At 41.5% G+C, this 21091-nt stretch overlaps 1 protein-coding gene across 1 annotated transcript in view; it reads right to left on the reverse strand.

Moving 5' to 3' along the window:
- The window catches only part of RPA1 (replication protein A1), a 73326-nt gene that overhangs the window by 46997 nt on the left and 5238 nt on the right, over window positions 1-21091 (reverse strand). Inside the window, exons 2-4 of the mRNA XM_066363504.1 lie at window positions 11150-11200; window positions 8142-8220; window positions 7378-7486 (exon numbers count right to left, since the gene is read on the reverse strand). Of these exons, the coding sequence (XP_066219601.1) occupies window positions 7378-7486; window positions 8142-8220; window positions 11150-11200 (239 nt within the window). The remainder of the gene's footprint in view (window positions 1-7377; window positions 7487-8141; window positions 8221-11149; window positions 11201-21091) is intronic.

A 21091-nucleotide genomic window follows, 5' to 3' on the forward strand; every position in this document is an offset into this window, starting at 1 on the left:
TCTGAACTTAGTATATTTTACAGTACTTAATGTATTCTTTTTATTTTATTGAATTTGTTGGGTGACACTGATTAATAAAATTATATAGGTTTCAGGCATACATGTCTATATAATACATCATCTGTATATTGTATCGTATGTTCATCACCCCAAGTCAAGTCTCCTTCCATTACCTTTATCTTCTTCTACCCTCTTTTACCTCTCCCCCACCCAGTATTTTCTTCCTTTATATCCTTACTCTATAAGCCTTTTTCTATTTTAAAATTATTGCTCTGGCTGGGTAGCTCCATCGTCCCAAAGCACAGAGGTTGCCAGTTTGCTCCCCAGTAAGGGCACACACAGTAACAGATCAATGTTCCTGTCTCTCTCACTTTCTCCCTTCCTCTCTCTAAAATCAGTAAAATAAACACTAAGAAAAATTAAATTATTATTTTATTTTAAACTTTTGGTTGAAAGCTCAAGACAAACAAGCAGCCTAGGCTCCTGGTCGGCAAGCTGCAGCTCACGAGCCACATGCAGCTCTTTGGCCCCTTGAGTGTGGCTCTTCCACAAAATACCACATGCGGGCGCTACCTTGATAAGGAATGTACCTACCTATATAGTTTAAGTTTTGTTGTTGTTTTTTTATATTAAGTCTGAACAATGTTTTATTTTTTCTTGTCTTTTTCTGATTTACTTATTTCACTCCGTATAATGTTATCAAGATCCCACCATTTTGTTGTAAGTGATCCAATGTCATCATTTCTTATGGCTGAATAGTATACCATGGTGTATATGTGCTACATCTTTATCTAGTTTTCTATTTTTTTTTTTTTTCAGTGATTAAAGCCTTTAAGCAAGCTCTTGGCCAATACAGCAAGAATCTATAAAAGAGTAGTGTCCTTAACATGTTCAACAAGTCCAAGTTGGCCCCAACACCATGCCAAATCCCTGAAAAATGCCACCCAACCCCAGTTCAGTCTGTTAGGAGCTGTCACAAGGAGCAGGAGTCCAGGAAAAGTCCACATCCAGGAAAAGTCCGCATGGCACTGGAATTGCTGTCACAATTCTATACTTTGCAGCTCACGTCCAAGTCCCAATAACCGCTGCTTCTAGCTGGTAATGATTCAGGTAGACTGGAAAAGCCATCTGCAGCATGTGTGGATATGGAGCTTCTGTTCTCCTCTGCCTGGAGATATATAGTTTAAGTTTTAAAAATTTGGTTCTCAAAAGAAATTTCAATCGTTGTATTGTTGATATTTAGCTCTGTTGACTAATGACTTTGCCGACCACTGGCCTAGGCCTACACACAGTCAAGATCATCAATCTCACTGCCACCTCCACAGCTCATCCCACTGGAGGGGCTTCAGGGGCAGTAACACGTACGGAACTGTCATCACCTATGACAGCAACGCCTTCTTCTGGAACACCTCCCGAAGGACCTGCCTGAAGCTCTTCTTAAGGAGGTGTCACTCTTTTCAAAAATATGTCCACGTTGGTTTGATCACAGAACTGCTGTAAGCCAATAATGCACCATGAATAGTTCTATTAATAAAAACCTTTTGGTGTTGGGATCCATGTTTTCAAACTTTTTAAGGAGCTTGCTCAAGTCTACAAAAGCTTCTGCTAAATCCTTCACTAAATTTTCTTGGAGGTTCTTCTTTTTTTCTGCAGTTTCCTTTCTCTTGCCTCTGCTTCAGCTCTGCATTCCTGTCCCAACAATTCCTCACTAGTCAGTTCCTCAGGAACCACCTCTCGGAGCTCCTCAATGTCATCCTTACCAATACCCAGGTTAAAGTTGTCATCTCAACCACAGCATCATTGATTTTTGCAACCTCTTCATCCTTGGCAAATTCTCTGAAGTCATGAATGAACCTCGAGTGTCTTCTTCCAAATGCCATTCATATATTTCTTGGTGACATCACCCCAAGCCCGAGCAAGGTTCCTGATGCAGTCACAAGATGTACTCCTTCCTTCTGAAACTGCATCAGTGTTGTCCTCAGTTGCAGCAATAACTTTGGCAAAGGTCCTCCTCAGGTTAGGTCTTAAAAGCTGCTATAACTCTGACATATTGATTGGACCTGAGGTAGAATTTGGAGGAACACCACTTTGATATTGAGATAAAAACCACCAATGAAAGGAGGATATTTAGGACTATTATTAACAAAAAGCAAAATATTTTAAGGTGAAAAAAATATATATTGTAAGGTGTGTTAATTCGCCAACAGTACTTCTCCATTTTTTTTTTTTTTTTTTTTACAGAGACAGAGAGTCAGAGAGAGGGATAGACAGGGACAGACAGACAGAAACGGAGAGATGAGAAGCATCAATCATTAGTTTTTCGTTGCACATTGCGACACCTTAGTTGTTCATTGATTGCTCTCTCCTATGTGCCTTGACCACGGGCCTTCAGCAGACCGAGTAACTCCTTGCTCGAGCCAGCAACCTTGGGTCCAAGCTGGTGAGCTTTTGCTCAAACCAGATGAGCCCGCGCTTAAGCTGACAACCTTGGAGTCTCAAACCTGGGTCCTCAGCATCCCAGTCAGATGCTCTATCCACTGCACCACCACCTGGTCAGGCAGTACTTCTCCATTTTTGATGGCATAGCAATTCATGGGGGAATCTTGGAAGAGGAACTGGGTCATCCATACTCCTGCTTCTGCAGGACATGGGCAATGTGTGCTTACTGACATGCTTAGAGGCCCTAAGGTTCTCACTGTGCCACAACACAAAGGGCTTCATTGTGTAGCCTGAAACACTTCCCACAAGCAAGACGGTCCTTAAAAGCCTTCAAACCTACCTGGTATTGACTTGGCCTTGTGGATGAAAGTAGTTTCAGGCATCCATTTTCAGAGTAAGGAGGTTTCATCCATACTGATACTACACTTGATCTTAGCCAAGGGGCTGAGAAGTGATCATCCATATTGAATATCTGTTCTGTCAAGTAATTTTCCTCCACAATCAGCTTATCTAGGGTTCCTAAAAATTCATCTGATGTCTTCACCTCAGTCAGACTTAACACTCACTTTCACATTATATAATAAATGATGATTTCTAAAAAAATTTTTATTAAACTTATTTGGGTGGCATTGGTTAATAAGATTATATAGGTTTCAAGTGTACAAATCTGTAGTACATCATCTGCACATTGCTTTGTGTGGCCACCACCAAGTCAAGTGTCCTTTCATTGCCATTTATCCCCCTTTATCCTCTTCTACCCCAAACCCCGCTTTCTCTCTGGTAACCACCATATTGTTGTCTGTGTCTATGAGTTTGTCTGCTTTCTGAGTTCTAGCCTACATACGAGTGAAATCACTTATTTCTTGACTATTTCCATCCTACTTATTTTGCTTAACATGATATTCTCAAGATTCATCCATGTTGTCACAAATGGCAATATTTCATCTTTTTTTATGACTGAACAGTACTCCACTGTACATATGTACCATTTTCTTTATCCAATCATACATCAAAGGACACTTTGGTTGTTTCCATATCTTGGTCACTGTGAAAAATGCTGCAATGAACATAGAAATACATATATCTTTATAAATAAACGTTTCAAAAATTTTAGGTATTCATTCAGAAGAGGGATTGCTGGGTCATATGGTAGCTCTATTCTTAGTTTTTTGAAGAAACTTCATACTGTTGTGCATAATGGCTGTACCAACTTCAATTTCCACCAGCAGTATATGAGGGTTCTTTTTCTCCACAACCCCTCCAACACTTGTTAATTCTTGTCTTTTTGGTAACAGCCATTTTAACAAGTACAAAGTAGTATCTCATTGTGATTTTGATTTGCATTTCCCTAATAGCTAGTGAAGTTGGCATTTTTTCATAAATCTGTTGGCCATTTGTATGTGTTCTTAAAAAAGTGTCTTTTCAGGTCCTCTTCCCATTTTTCCCCTGCCCATTTTTTAACTGGATTTGTTGTTGAGTTGTATTTCTTTTTTTTTTTTTTTTTTACAGAGACAGAGAGAGAGTCAGTGAGAGGGATAGACAGGAACGGAGAGATGAGAAGCATCAATCATTAGTTTTTTGTTGCGACACCTTAGTTGTTCACTGACTGCCTTCTCATATGTGCCTTGACTACGGGCTTTCAGCAGACCAAGTAACCCCTTGCTCGAGCCAACAACCTTGGGTCCAAGCTGGTGAGCTTTTGCTCAAACCAGATGAGCCAGGGTCTCAAACTTGGGTCCTCAGCATCTCAGTCCGACTCTCTATCCACTGCGCCACTGCCTGGTCAGGCTGTATGAGTTCTTTATATATTTCGGATATTAACCCTTTATCAGAGTTATTGTTTACAAATATCTTCCCACATTCAGTTGGTTGCCTTTTTGTTTTGTTGATAGAATCTTCTGCTATGCAGATTTATGGTTTGATATAGTACCATTCATTTATTTTTGTTTTTACTTCCCTTTCCTTTGGGGTCAAATTTATAAAATCCTCTCTAAGACCAAGTCTGTAACTTTACCTATGTTTTCTTCTATTTTATTGTTTTAGGTCTCACAGGTCTTTGATCCATTTTGAGTTATTTTTTGTATATGGTGACAAACAGCAGTCTAGTTTCATTCTTTACATGTGACTTTCTAAGAAGCCTTCTTTTCTTCACTTTATGTTTTTGGCTCCTTTGTCGAAAGTTACTTGACCATAAATGTGGGCTTATTTCTTGGTTTGTGTGTCTGTTTTTCTGCCAATACCATTCTGTTTTGAGTATTGTCAATCTGTAGTATAATTTAAAGTGATATCTCTCACTTTGTTCTCTTTCTCAGGATTGTTTTGGCTAATGAACAATGATTCCTGAATTGTTTAAACCACTCAGAGCCAGCAGTAAGTTCATCGTAGTCAGGCCTGACCTTTTGTCAACATCACAAACAAACTTTTTGCTTTGACTGACCACCATGGTGCTGATAGGGATACACTTCTGTGTCTGGCCATCCGTCTAGGTCATTAGAAGTTGCTCCATGTCCGTTATAGGCCATTCTCTAATTTTTGTTAGTCTCATTGCATTCAATAAAGCAGATTCCATAAAGCTTCCGTCCCTTTATTCTTATTCTTCAACATCTTAGCTATGGTGAAATGGGACATGCCTGACTGGTGAGCAATAATCATCCTGATTTTCTACCTTTGTAGTCCTTAATCACTTTTAATTTTGTTTACAGGTTAATCACTTGATATGGCCTCTACTGGCAAAAGTATAGATCTTGTACAATTAGGGGCCATGATTAAAACAATACAAGGTAAGTCAAGCACAAGAGAAAATAATGCAACCAAGAGATGCGGTACGAGTCTGCTTCTGGTGTAACATGGCATATTGTTTTACAGCAAACTTTTTTTTGTAAGTATAATACATTCCAAAATAATGATAAGATAATAAATACATACACCACTAACACAGAAGTTTATTATCAAGTCTGATATACTATACATAATTGTATATGCTCTGCTTTAATACAACCAGCAGTGCAGTACGTTTGTTTACATCAGCATCACCATAAACATGAGTAATGCATTGTGCTGTTACCATGGCTATACTATCACTAGGAGATAGAAAATTTTCAGCTCCATTATAATCTTATGAGACCACCGTTGTATATGTGATCTGTTATTGACTGAAACGTTGTTGTGAAGTACATAACTGTATTTATATTATCATTCTAATCTCAAAATAATTTCTACCTATCTCCCAGTCATTGATAAATATACCCTGAGAGATATCTGGAATGATGCTCACTAAATGATGATACAGTTATTTATTAGCTGTGTGAATTTTGAATAATATTTTCTTTTTACATTTTTCTGTATTGCTTGACTAGATTAGACTATGTATCATTTTTATTAAAATAACTTTTCTAAGAAAATTGAAAATACATATAAAAACAAAGCCACAGATATATTCAAAGAAACAGTGGGAAAAAATTTTCAATAGTGATATACTATATAAAATTTAAATTTAACTTAATTATGGTTAAATTTACATACAATAGCATACTAAGTAATACATGACACAGAGGGACATCTAGGAACATGTAAAAATCACTATAAAGTTAAAAAAGGTACTATAAAACCATAATGGTTATGAAGTACTTTAAAAAGAAAATATATATTCATAAATATTTATATTCATGGAAAAAATCTAGAAAGACAGACAAGAAAATGTTAGTAATCATTATTTCTAGGCAGTGGGATTACAGTTATTTTTCTTTATGTTTATGTGAGTTTTGCAATTTATGTATATATTACTTGTATTACAAGTTATTTTACAAAACATAAAAATATTCTATCAGGGTGAGGATACTACTCCATAATACATGGATTTTTTTTTTTTAAGAGAGAGAGAGAGAGTCAGAGAGAGGGATAGATAGGGGCAGACAGACAAGAACGGAGAGAGATGAGAAGCATCAATCATTAGTTTTTCGTTGCAATGCCTTAGTTGTTCATTGATTGCTTTCTCATATGTGCCTTGACCACGGGGCTATAGCAGACCGAGTAACCCCTTGCTCGAGCCAGTGACTTTGGGTCCAAGATGGTGAGCTTTTTGCTCAAACCAGATGAGACCGCGCTCAAGCTGGCAACCTCAGGGTCTTGAACCTGGGTCCTCCGCATCCCAGTCCGACGCTCTATCCACTGTGCCACCGCCTGGTCAGGCTGGATTTTTTTAACATAAGAGTAACCACAAAGAAAACACAAATAGGATGTATAATTTCCAAACCAGTAGGAGGAAAAACAGAATTAAGAAAATCAATCAATCGAAGACAGAAAAAGAGAACAGTAAAGCAAGAACACAGCAAAAACACAAAATTTAGAGGAAAAAAAGTCAATAGTAAATTAAGCAGAACAAACTCACTAAATTTGAAAACTGAATGCTGTTTATAAAGACATCCAAAATTAGTAACATCAGATTGAACATTAGAAGAATAAAGAGATATAAAACAATATAAGTCAAAAAAATTATTTGGAAATGACATAATATAACATGTTGATATACCCTTAAGGTGGGAATGCCTGACATGTTTGCTCCTCATGTGTTTTGATTATGTTTTATAATTAAAAACTAAAAACTTAAGAAAATAGAATGTAAAGCCACTCCCCAACAAAAAGCTACGTGTTAAGCTATGGTTACCCATGCATGAATAATAGTTCTAATCATCATTGTATCTCTAGCATGAAGCATCTGTAGTTATTTTCTACACTATAACATTTTCCAGTGTTTCCATATTTCTTTCCCCTTGGTCCCATGTTCTAATCACCTGAGTAGAGAATTCAGTAGCTGTAAATTCTTAGCTGAAAGCTCATCATTTCTTTTGGATTCCTAATTGAATTTGGCATCCAACAAACTATTCAAAAATTAGCCTCCATTCTACAATAAAATGAAAGAGAAAAAAACACACCACATACCTTCCATCTTTCAGCGTGTTAACAATAAATCGGTTAATCTGGCAAATACAGTTGCTAGACAAGCGTTCATTTTCAACAAGGGGGTTCAACTGTGTTGCCAACATGAAAGCTGAAAGACAGAGATTACTTTAGTCTCCAAAACATTTTAGCCATGACAACCTCAAAGCTGACCATACTTGTACTAGCAAAGAAAAAGAATTTCTTAAATATGTTCCTAAAATTAAAACTAGTCAGACTGTACAGTGAAAAACAGTACAATTTGCTGTGCATTAATTAAACATCTGCTGCTACTCTGAAATGTATGTATTTCTTAAAGTGCCCAGATCATTTTTTCCATCAGTCAGGTTTCATGATAAAGACTAAAAAAATCATTTCCAGATCCTTCACATTGTGCCTAGAAATAGCAAGCAGATATTATGCAAATTGTTTCTCCCAGGTAAAGCTTCCAACACAAATAAAATCCTATAACAGCAAGTATAGGACAGCTAACCCATCATATTCACTAAATGTTGACATCATCCTGAGGAAAATTAATCAAAGAAAACATACAGTACCATATAAGAAAATTAATTAAGCCAAGTGGCAGCTTTCCACTTGATCTAGTCTACTGTTAGAATGCTCTCTGCCAAGTGCAATTGTGTCTGAATGGACTGCATAGCCAAGCAAGTGCAGACGTCTAGAATGCCCCAAATTATCGCAAGCGAAATGCTGGGTATGCTTTTATTATTTAAATACAAATTCCTAGTTTTACAACTCATACTTACAGGATAGAGTGTTCAACCCATCACTCATAAGCAGTCGATAACGAGGCGGACTATTCCCTGTAGTAATGGGACGAATGTTCTAAAATAGAAAACTTGATTCATTAGCGAGGTTGTCTGCCCAGGTCCCAGGTATAAGTAAACCTAAGTGGCAGGACAGTAAGCTTGCCATTAGATCAACACAAACTGAACAGCTTGCTCATTTTCTCAAGACCTAAATTCAAGTAAAAGAAAATTAGATTGGATGATTGTCCCACCAACCTCTCTCCATGAACATTATGAAACACAACACAGATGAGACCTGACCAGGTGGTGGCACAGTGGATAGAGCTTCAAACTGGGACATGGAGGACCCAGGTTCGAAAGCCTGAGGTCACCAGCTTGAGCACAGGCTCATCCAGCTTGAGCACAGGCTCACCAGCTTGAGCGAGGGGTTGCTGGCTTGAGCATGGGATCTTAGACATGACCCCATGGTCACTGGCTTGAGCCCAAAGGTCTCTGGCTTGAAGCCCAAGAACACTAGCTTGAGTAAGGGGTCATTTGCTCTGCTGTAGCCCCCTGGTCAAGGCACATATGAGAAAGCAATCAATGAACAACTAAGGTGCTGCAATGAACAATTGATGCTTTTTATCTCTCTCCCTTCCTGTCTGTCTGTCCCTATTTGTCCCTCTCTATGTCTCTGTCAAAAAAATAAAACACAGATGAGAATAAAATGTTCTCAATACTCTGTGTTCTCTCTTTCCTAACTTGAATTTGGTTGAAAATCAATTCTGAAAAAACCATAACAAGGTACCTAATATATGTACAGTACTGTGTAGGAAACATGCTAAAGCCCTGGCCAATTGACTCAGCAGTAGAATGTCAGTCCAGCATGTGGATGTCCCAGGTTAGATTCCCAGTCAGGCCACACAGGAGAAGCGCCCATCTGCTTCTCCACCCCTCTCTTGCTTCTCTCTCTTTCCTCCTGCAGCCATGGCTCAATCGGAGTGAGTTAGCCCCAGATGCTGAGGATGGCTCCGTGGCCTCCGTCTCAGGCACTAAGAGCTTGGTTGCAGAGCAACAGAGCAACGCCCCAGATGGACAGAGCATCGCCCTCTAGTGGGCTTGCCGGGTGGATCCCGGTTGGGGTGCATGCAGGAGTCTGCCTCTGTCTCCCCTCCTCTCACTGAAAAAAAAAAGAAAAAAAAAAGCTAAAAATACAAATAAAAAATATATATTCTTGCCTTGAAGGGGCTTACAATTAGAATAGAGAGGGAGACATGGACATAAGAGAAGAGCGCTGCAATAACATGGGGCAGAGCTGAGACATTCATCCCAATTGGAAAGAAACCAGAGGCAATTTGAAGTGAAATATATAACAGTCAAAAGATGAAATAAACCTTGAGATGACTGGCAGCTAGTCTGAGAGTAACAGGGAGACCATGAGAGCTACTATCTCAGAATCCACAGGTATAACTCATGTTGATTTTTTAAATTCCCACTAAAATTTGAGAATCCCTTAAATAACAGGGTTAATAAAGAACTTTAAGCAGACAAGTTTATATTACAGAGATGCCATACGTAAGGCAGATTTGAGTAAGACAAACCTAAGGGCAGAAAAATGAGGAGGTAGATTTAGTAATGTGCAAGAGAAGCATTAGCTCATAGTTGTGGCACCTTAATTGTTCACTGCTTGCTCTCATATGTGCTTTGACTGAGGGGCTCCAGCTGAGCCAGTGACACCTTGCTCAAGCCAGCTACCATGGGGTCATGCCTGTTATACCATGCTCAAGCCAGTGACCCACTACCCTCAAGCTGGATGAACCCACACTCAAGCCAATGACGTTTGGTTTTGAACCTGGGTCCTCAAGCATCCTAGGCCGACACTCTATCCACTGTGCCACCTCCTGGTAATGCCCTAACATATATTTTAAAATCCTTTTTTTTTTTTAATTTTTTTTTGAAGCTGGAAACAGGGAGAGACAGTCAGACAGACTCCCGCATGCGCCCAACCGGGATCCACCCGGCACGCCCACCAGGGGCGATGCTCTGCCCACCAGGGGGCATCGCTCTGCCACAACCAGAGCCACTCTAGCGCCTGGGGCAGAGGCCAAGGAGCCATTCCCAGCGCCCGGGCCATCTTTGCTCCAATGGAGCCTTGGCTGCAGGAGGGAAAGAGAGAGACAGAGAGGAAGGAGAGGGGGTGGAGAAGCAAATGGGCGCTTCTCCTATGTGCCCTGGCCGGGAATCAAACCCAGGTCCCCCGCACGCCAGGCCAACGCTCTACCGCTGAGCCAACCGGCCAGGGCCCTAACATATATTTTAAAAAGATTGGTTCCTTTCTCAGGGTTATAACATTGACTAGTCTATTTTTTTGTGATGATGGTGAGAATTTCCTAAGTAAACAAATCGTTATGTTCTTCCTTAAATGTAATTTTTTTTTTTACAGAGAGAGTCAGAGAAAGGGATAGATAAGGACAGACAGACAGAAACATAGAGAGATGAGAAGCATCAATCATTAGTTTTTTGTTGCGACACCTTAGTTGTTCACTGATTGCTTTCTCATATGTGCCTTGACCGTGGGCCTTCAGCAGACCGAGTAGCCCCTTGCTCAAGCCAGCGACCTTGGGTTCAAGCTGGTGGGCTTTGCTTAAACCAGATGAGACCGAGCTCAAGCTGGCGACCTTGAGGTCTCAAACCTGGGTCCTTCACATCCCAGTCCGATGCTCTATCTACTGCACCACCGCCTGGTCAGGCCTCAAATGTAATTTATGATTACATATAATTTTATTTTATTTAGAAATTGAATTTAATGGGATGACATTGATCAACAAGAGCACACAGGTTTCAGATGAACATCTTCATAGCATTTGAACTGTTGATTGCATTGTGTGCCCGTCACCCAGAATCAATTCATTTTCAGTCACCATGTATTTGTCCCTCTCTACTCCCCTCCCCCACCCCGTAACCACTTCACATGATTACATATAATTTTAAAAACTGCTTGACATAAAATATATCTGGGTACTTACAATGACTTGGAGGATGGGTTTTATGGATGTGTCTCCCTGCTGCATTATGGCCTAAAAGAGCAAAAAACAGATTTTTGTGAGATAAACATTCAAACCATGATTAAAGTTTGACATATTTTTACAGTTTACTATTTGAAATAAAGTACAGATAAATTGTTAAAAGAGCATTTTTGGAGCTTATTATTTGAAAATCTAGTTTAAGTTTTATCATTCTGGACAAGTAATAAAGAAAATCATAAAAGTAAGATACATGTTTACCAACACGGATACACTCACTACATCTAAAATATTGGCATCACGTATGTACTCATGTATAATAACACATTAATTTCCCTATAGTGCCCATCATTAGGGAATTAAATAAATAAGTATGATAAATCCTTATAACAGAATATTATACAGATTTAAAGAGAAGATGTTTACATAATATTGGTTGCCTATTCTTTATTTTTATTTTCTTTAAGTGAGAGTAGGGGAGATACAGAGACAGACTCCTGCATGTGCCCCAACCAGGATCCACCCGGCAACCCCCATCTGAGACCAGTGCTCTGCACATCTGGGCTGCTCCCTCAACTAAGCTATTTTTAGCACCTGAGGCATAGGCTCCATGGAGCCATCCTCAGTGTCTCTGGCCAATGTGCTCAAACCAAAGGAGCCATGGCTACAGGAGGAAGAGAGAGAGAGAGAGAAAATGAGAGAGAAGGGGTGGGGGTGGGGTGAGAAGCAGATGGTTGCCTCTCCAGTGTACCCTGAACAGGAATGAAACCTGGGACTTCCACACGCCGGGTTGATACTCTACTGCTGAGCCAACAGGCCACGGCCATCCCTTTTTTAAAAAAAAAATGGATTTATTGGGTTGACGTTGGTTAGCAAACTTATATAGGTTTCAGGTGTACAACTCTACACCACATCATGCGTGCTCTGCGTTGTGCACTCACCAACCCAAGCCGTTTCCTTCCATCACCATTTGCCCCCATACCCTTTCCTACTCCCCCCACCTCCCTTTCCTCTCAGTAATCACCATGCTGTTGTGTCTATGAGCTTTTTTCTTAATCCCTTGACCTTTTCCACACAGCCCCACACCCATCTCCTCCCGACAGCTGTCAGTCTGTTCTCTATCTAGGAGTCTGTTTCTATTTTGCTGGATGCCTTTTGTAAGAGGAACTAGATGAGTGGGGGAGACACATGTGAGAAGCAGACAGCACTACACCCTCTTTTGTACCTTTTTGATTTTTAAATCTCACGGCTCTATTAGCAATTATAAAAATAAGTTCTAAAGAAAAAATGAAAAACTATCCATCAGGTTTTACTTTGTCTTTAAAGCACCATCATCACTTAATGGTAACCATCAGAATAACTAACTAACAGCTGGTTTTCTGACCTCTGCTTCTGCTCATGATAAAACAAATGATACCAGATTAGCTCTTCAAACATAAACTAAAAACCTGGACAAAAAAAATATAAACTGTTTCAAATGCCAACAACAGGTAAAGCAAAATGATCCCTGAAAGAAGGGAGACAAGTAAGGTAACCCCTATGATCACTCGGGCTTTCCTTCTGCTCTTTCCGGTCTATAGTGCAGGGAGGGGAGCCCAAGAACATGGCAGTCCTGCTGGGTCCAAATCAGAGTTAAAGGAGGTGAGTTAGCTGAATTTTGTTGATGTGGAATACTGGACAGAGGAGCTACCCAGAGAAGCTTCAATGACCTACAGAGGGGTTACTTTGAGCCATTGGCTGAACTGTAAATTGTGTACATACAACATGAGACTCCACAAGGCCAGGCAAAGGGTAAGCATTAAAAGAGCTGAAAGCTGAAAAATTACTGGAGCTCACACAGGCTAACTCATACATTTGTGTTCCAATAGCGAAAGTGGAGAGAACTCAATAAACATGATTCATTCAGTAGAGACCCCAGAAAGACTATACTGTAGAAAAAGGACTAAAATAGACCCAAAGTAAAATCTACTCTAGACCCACTCCAATCTCAAAGGGACCACCTGATCTGCAAATAAATTAATAACCTGCCAGGACTCAATATTTTTTAAAGAAATACACATAATCCAGACTCTGAACAATGTAATATTCTTAATGTCTAGTATACAGTAAAAAATTACTAGACAGCCTGACCAGGCGGTGGAGCAGTGGATAGCGCGTCGGACTGGGATGCAGAGGACCCAGGTTCGAGACCCCAAGGTCGCCAGCTTTTAGCATGGGCTCATCTGGTTTGAGCAAAAGCTCGCCAGCTTGGACCCAAGGTCGCTGGCTCGAGCAAGGGGTTACTCGGTCTGCTGAAGGCCTGCAGTCAAGGCACATATGAGAAAGCAATCAATGAACAACTAAGGTGTCACAATGAAAAACTAATGATTGATGCTTCTCATCTCTCCGTTCCTGTCTGTCTGTCCCTGTCTATCCCTCTCTCTGTCTCTGTAAAAAAATAAATAAATAATAAATCACTAGACAAAATATTATATGAAGACATCAAGCTTAAGTAGTGGGTCCCCGGCTTACTCATAATCAACTTGGCTATGAATTGGGCATCCCCACGAACCTCTCCTCAGGCCCCAGAATTCAGGGAAATACTTTACTTATTCTGTTGGTTCATTATAAAGGATACAAATGAATAGCAAGATGGAAAGGTAAATAAAGCAAGATCTGGAAGAGCCCCATACACAGGTTGTCCCTGTAGAGCAGGGATAGTCAACCTTTTTATTCCTACCGCCCACTTTTGTATCTGTTAGTAGTAAAATTTTCTAACTGCCCACCAGTTCCACAGTAATGGTGATTTATAAAGTAGGGAAGTAACTTTACTTTATAAAATTTATAAAGCAGAGTTACAGCAAATTAAAGCATATAATAATAATTACTTACCAAGTACTTTATGTCGGATTTTCGCTAAGTTTGGCAAAATAAAACAACTTACTATAGTTAAATCTATCTTTTTATTTATACTTTGGTTGCTCCACTACCGCCCACCATAAAAGCTAGAACGCCCACTAGTGGGTGGTAGGGACCAGGCTGATGTAGAGTCTGGGGTGTACCACCAGGGTCCTGGCATGTGGATTCATCCACTAAAACAGAAGCTTTCTAAACCCTATTGTTGAGGATTTTTATGAAGGCTCTATTATGTAAGCATGATCAATTAAATCACTGGCTACTGCTGATAAATTCAATCTCTAGCCTCTGGGGTCCAGAAGTTAGGGCTAAAAGTTCCAACCTTCTAATCCAGTGGTTCTCAAACTTTTTGAAGTCAGGGTGCATTTAAAATCCTACAAATAATTGTAGGCACACTATATATTATACAAATTTTGAGAAATATTATAATAATTAAGTCAAATATTAAAGAAAAAAATACAAAGCCCAAGCGTGCTTTTATGGTAATTAAATGAAATAAATACGACAAAATTAAATGTATTCTGCCTGACCTGTGGTGGCGCAGTGGATAAAGCATCGACCTGGAAATGCTGAGGTCGCCGGTTCGAAACCCTGGGCTTGCCTGGTCAAGGCACATATGGGAATTGATGCTTCCAGCTCCTCCCCACCTTCTCTCTCTCTTTCTCTCCTCTCTCTCTCCCTTTCTCTCTCCTCTCTGAAATGAATAAATAAAATTTAAAAAAAAATCTTTTAAAAAAATTAAATGTATTCTGACATTAAAAAACATTTTTGTTACATTTTTTGGTTATGCTTTTTAGACTTTGTAAAAAAAAAGTTAAAAAATTTAAAAATGACAAAAAAATTATCTTTTTATATCTGTAGATACATTCTTAGTAAGATTTAGTAAGTTCAGCAGGTTCAGGCGCGAATGTGTTAAGTTTTTTCATTCTTCTGTTTATGAGAAACATGAGCCTGATGTGTCCTAGCGATTTCTTCAATGTTTTGGGCATATATTTAAAAGGCAAACTCTCATTTCCTTGTCAATACACTGAAGAATTCATCTCTTTTTACTCTTAATTGTGTTGAGTTCAGAAAACCCCCACCATACATATCTTAACTTTACACCAAACAAAGGATAGAAGAGCCTGACCAGGCGGTGGCACAGTGGATAGAGCATCGGACTGGGATGCGGGGGACCCAGATTCGAGACCCCAAGGTCACCAGCTTGAGCATGGGCTCATCTGATTTGAGCAAAGTTCACCAGCTTGAGCCCAAGGTCGCTGGATTGAGCAAGGGTTCATTTACTTGCTCTGCTGTAGCCCCATGATCAAGGCACATATGAAAAAGCAATCAATGAACAACTAAGGTGCCGCAACAAAAAATTGATGCTTCTTATCTCTCTCCCTTTCTGTCTGTCCCTATCAATCCCTCTCTCTGAGTTTCTTATAAAAAAAAAAAAAAAGATAGAAGAAACTTGCCTCCAGTCTTTCCGGGGAACATGGGGGGTAGTGTAAACAATCTAGCACCACAGCTTAACAGCCTTTTGCAACCTAATCAGGCAAGTGAAGTGGGGGGTTGGGTAGATTGTCAGCTTATAGCCAATCCCCCACACTTCTGTCCCCCAAAAATCTCAACTCCAAAAACCCTGTTGGTTTTTTGGTCCCCAACAGGCACACATTTCTCTGGAATATCATAGGGCGCACCTCGAAATCTTCTAGGGCGCACCAGTGCGCCCTGGCGCACACTTTGAGAACCACTGCTCTAATCACATAATTGGTTCCCCTGGAACCAGCCCCCAGTAAGAAGCTATCCTGAGGTCCACCAAGAGTTACCTCATTAACATACATACACTCAGGTATGGTTGAAAGGGGCTTATTATTATTTTGTTTTCTTCTTTTCCAAGTGAGAGGAAAGGAGATAGACAGGCTCCCATATGTGCCCCAACTGGGATCCACCTGACAACCCATCTGGGGCCAATGCGCTGTGCATCTTGGGTCATGCTCACAACCAAGCTATTTTTAGTGCCTGAGGCAGAGGCTCCACGGAGCCATCCTCAGCGTCTGTGGCCAATGTGCTTGAACCAATAGAGTCACAGCTGCAGGAGTACAAGGGGGCGAGGGAGAAAGGGAGAGAGGAAGAGAGGGAGAGAGAGAAAGAGAGAGAGAGAGAGAGAGAAAGAAAGAGAGAGAGAGAGGTGGGGGAGGGAGAGCAGTGAAGAAGCAGATGGTCACTTCTCCTATGTGCCCTGACCAGAAATCAAACCCAGGACATCCACACACCAAGCCAACACTCTACCACTGAGCCAACCTGACAGGGCCTAAAAGGAGCTTATTATTGTTAGCTAGGCAGCTAGGAGTTTTTTTGTTTTGTTTTGTTTTTAATTTTTTTTTTTTTTATTCATTTTAGAGAGGAGAGAGAAAGGGAGAGAGAGAGAGACAGAGAAGGAGAGAGAGAGGAGAGAGAGACAGAGAGAGAAGGTGGGGAGGAGCTGGAAGCATCGACTCCCATATGTGCCTTGACCAGGCAAGCCCAGGGTTTCGAACCGGCAACCTCAGCATTTCCAGGTCGACGCTTTATCCACTGCGCCACCACAGGTCAGGCTAGGCAGCTAGGAGTTAACGAAAGAAAAGAAAGCTAGACTGTCTGGACCTGATTGATTCTGGTAGTTATACTTAATCAGGCTTAAGTCTGGAAGTTATAGCTTCAGACACTCCAGGGGACAGCCAAATCCCCCCCAAGGAGATGAAAAGCCCTCCACTGAGTGTAGGAAGAAAGCATATCCCTGGGGTACAGCTAGTCCACTTGCCCAGACTACGAGTTGGGAGGTAAGCGCATGCATGGTAAAAACCAAGATGATGCAGCATAACTCTGGGACATGCAGTGGAAGCCACGATGGCACAGGGAGAGGCCATTGACTCTGAGGCATGCACAGCAGGAGCCAAGATGGTGACCACAAAGAGGAGGTATCTAGCCTGGGAAAAGGATCAGATTAGATGAGGACATAAAACTCCTAAAGACCTAGGAGAGAAACTGGATAGGGGGAGAACCCAACACAAGTCCACAAAGAGCCAGGAAAGAGACTGATTAATTTGAAAGAAAGCTTACCCCTTCCAAAGCCTGAGCTAATATAATCAAAGCTTAACAAAGGTCCCTCTTGGTAGGATGTATTTGTTTGTTCATACATTCTTTCTCCGTGGCTCTCTGGCAGCCGCGTGGGTCCAAGCATGGCTCTAGGGGTGGGCCTGGGTGCAGCAGCTCAGCACAGGCAAGAATGCAGCCAGGAACAGAGACTAAGCTAGCAGAATGAGAGCAGAAACTACGCTGGACTACTAGAGCCCAGGGAGAAAACATTCCAGTTCTGAATCCTGACCCTCCTGGTGGGTACTTATTCCAGAGTAAGATGGAGTTAAGCCACCTCGTCATGGATGAGACACTGGACACCAGGACACAGTCCTTTGTGTTTGCCCCAGCTCCAATGAATCTTACCACTATGCCTCATCGCCCCATACATAGGTCCCCAAAATACTTTTCTTGCAACTCTATGGAAGAACCCTATTTCCATTAGCAACATCATAAATTCACAAAGGATGCTCCTCCCATCCATATCACTCAGGAAATTCCAAGGGTTTTAGGACCTCTGTGCTGGGAACCAAAGACCAAATTTATATATTTCTTATATCACAGTTATCAAAAAAGCCCTATTAAACACTATTAAAATACTCCTCTTTTTTCCAGCTATACACACGAAGCCAGAGTTCCTTCATACAGTTGAACCAAACAACATAGTATACGAATATACTGAAGTCTAGCTGTAGTGTCTTCTCATAAGCCAGACACTAAAGCATTGTGAAAATGTAAATCAATGTCACTTTTCTATTTGTTTTGAAATAGAGAGAGAGCTTCTGAGCTGGCGAACACACAGGAATGTGGGAAGAGTGGCACCTACCTGGAGAGGGTATGGAAGCTCCAAGCCCCTTCCCACATACCTTGCCCTATGCCTCTCCTCCACCTGGCTGTTCCTGTGATATCCTTTTACAATAAATCAGGAATCCAGTAAGTTTTATATATATACATATATTATATATTATAGTTATTTTTCATAAGAATTTTATCTATGTTAACAGACAAGTTTATTATTATTATAAAAACATTTCACCCCAAATTAATGAATAAATATTTTTTAAAATTGACCTGTTATGGCTCTGGCCAGTAGGCTCAGTGGTAGAACATCAGCCCAGCATGTGGATGTCCTGGGTGTGATTCCCAGTCAGGGCACACACATGAAGGGACCATCTGCTTCTCTCCCCTTCCCAGAGCTATGGCTCGATTGGTTCAAGCAAGTTGGCCCTGGGCACTAAGGATGGCTTCATGGTTTTACCTCAGGCCCTAAAATAGGTCAGTTGCCAAATAACACAGCAATGGCCACAGATGGGTAAAACATCACTCGGTAAGGGGGGCTTGCCGGGTGAATCCCAGTCAGGGCGCATTCAGGAGTCTGTCTCTCTGCCTCCTCACCTCTCACTTAGTTAAAAAAAAAAAAATTGGCCTGACCTGTGGTGGCGCAGTGGATAAAGCGTCGACCTGGAAATGTTGAGGTCGCCGGTTCAAAACCCTGGGCTTGCCTGGTCAAGGCACATATGGGAGTTGATGCTTTCAGCTCCTCCCCCCTTCTCTCTCTCTATCTCTCCTCTCTCTCTCTCTCTCTCTCTCTCTCCCCCTCTCCTCTAAAAAAAAAATGAATAAATAAAAAATTTAAAAAAATAAAAAATAAAAATAAAAAAATAAAAAAAATTGACCTGTTATAATTTCAAAAATGTTACGGTACATATAACCCACAAAAACAAAAGCTCTTGGGGCGAGGGGCTCAAAGATTTTTTTTTTTTTTTACAGGGACAGAGAGAGTCAAAGAGAGGGATAAACAGGGACAGACAGACAAGAACAGAGAGATGAGAAGCATCAATCATCAGTTCATCAGTTTTTTTTTTTGTTTGTTTTATTATTTATTCATTTTAGAGAGGAAAGGGAGAGACAGAGAGAGAGAGGAGAGAGAGAAAAGGGGGGAGGAGCTGGAAGCATCAACTCCCATATGTGCCTTGACCAGGCAAGCCCAGGGTTTTGAACCGGCGACCTCAGCATTTCCAGGTCGATGCTTTATCCACTGCACCACCACAGGTCAGGCAGTTCATCAGTTTTTTTATTGCGCATTGTGACACCTTAGTTGTTCCTTGATTGCTTTCTCATATGTGTTTCGACTGCGGGCCTTCAGCAGACCAAGTAACCCCTCGCTCGAGCCAGCGATCTTGGGTGCAAGCTGGTGAGCTTTCGCTCAAACCAGATGAACCCGTGCTCAGGCTGGCGACCTCAGGGTCTTGAACCTGCGTCCTCTGCATCCCAGTCTGATGCTCTATCCACTGCGCCACCGCCTGGTCAGGCACTCAATGATTTTTTTTTTTTTGTATTTTTTTGAAGCTGGAAACGGGGAGAGACAGTCAGAAAGACTCCCGCATGCGCCCGACCGGGATCCACCCGGCACGCCCACCAGGGGATGATGCTCTGCCCCTCCGGGGGCGTCGCTCTGCCGCGACCAGAGCCACTCTAGCACCTGGGGCAGAGGCCAAGGAGCCATCCCCAGCGCCCGGGCCATCTTTGCTCCAATGGAGCCTTGGCTGCGGGAGGGGAAGAGAGAGACAGAGAGGAAGGTGGGGGGTGGAGAAGCAAATGGGCGCTTCTCCTATGTGCCCTGGCCGGGAATCGAACCCGGGTCCCCCGCACGCCAGGCGGACGCTCTACCGCTGAGCCAACTGTCCAGGGCCACTCAATGATTTTTAAAAAGTTTTATTTGTCTGATCTGTGGTGGCACAGTAGATAAAGCACCGACCTGGAAGACTAAGGTAGCCAGTTCAAAACCCCGGGCTTGCCTGGTCAAGGTATATATGAGATATGATGCTTCCTGCTCCTCCCCTCTTCTCTCTCCCCCCCTCAAAATAAATAAAAATAAAATCTTTTAAAAAAAAAAGTTTAATTTACTTGTTGATTTTAGAGAAAGAGGAAGGGAGAGAGGTGGAAGAGGGAGATGAAGAGGGAGAAACATCAATTTGTTGTTCCACTTATTTATGCATTAATTGGGTTGATTTTTGTATTTTTTTTTTTTTGACAGAGAAAGAGTCAGAGAGAGGGACAGACAGACAGGGGACAAAGATAGGAAGGGAGAGAGATGAGAAGCATCAATTCTTTGTTGCAGTACCTTAGTTGTTCAATGATTGCTTTCTCATATGTGCCTTGATGGTAAGGGGGCTACAGCAGATCGAGTGACTCCTTGCTCAAGCCAGCGACCCTGGGCTCAAACCAGTGACCTTTGGGCTCAAGCCAGTGACCACAGGGTCATGTATATGATCCCACGCTCAAGCCACCGACTCTGAGCTTAAACTAGTGAGCCCGCACTCAAGCCAGATGAGCAACCTTAGGCCCAAGCTGGTGAGCTTTTGCTCAAACAAGATGAGCCCATGCTCAAGCTGGCGACCTCAGGGTTTCAAACCTGGGTCCTCTGCATCCCAGTCCGACACTCTATCCATTGCGCCACCGCCTGGTCAGGCTGGGGTTTTTTTTTATGTGTCCTGACTAGGGATCGAACCAGCAATCTTGGCATATCAGGACAACATTCTAACCAACTAAACTACCCAGCCAGGGCACCAAGAAATTAAAGAAAACTTAAATAAAAGAAAGATATGTGGTTTGAGCAAAAGCTCACCAGCTTGGACCCAAGGTCACTGGCTCCAGCAAGGGGTTACTCGGTCTGCTGAAGGCCCACGGTCAAGGCACATATGAGAAAGCAATCAATGAACAACTAAGGTGTTGCAATGAGCAACAAAAAACTAATGATTGATGCTTCTCATCTCTCCATTCCTGTCTGTCTATCCCTCTCTCTCTTTCTGTTTCTGTAAAAAAAAAAAAAAAAAAAAGAAAGAAAGAAAGATATGCCATGTCCATGGTTTGAAAGACTCAATGTTTTCAAGATGTCACTTACCCCAAATTGAATTGTAAGTGCAATGTACTCTCAATTAAGACACAGGC

The sequence above is a fragment of the Saccopteryx leptura genome, chromosome 2 (assembly GCF_036850995.1).
Source record: "Saccopteryx leptura isolate mSacLep1 chromosome 2, mSacLep1_pri_phased_curated, whole genome shotgun sequence".
In the NCBI taxonomy this organism is placed as follows: Eukaryota; Metazoa; Chordata; class Mammalia; order Chiroptera; family Emballonuridae; genus Saccopteryx; species Saccopteryx leptura.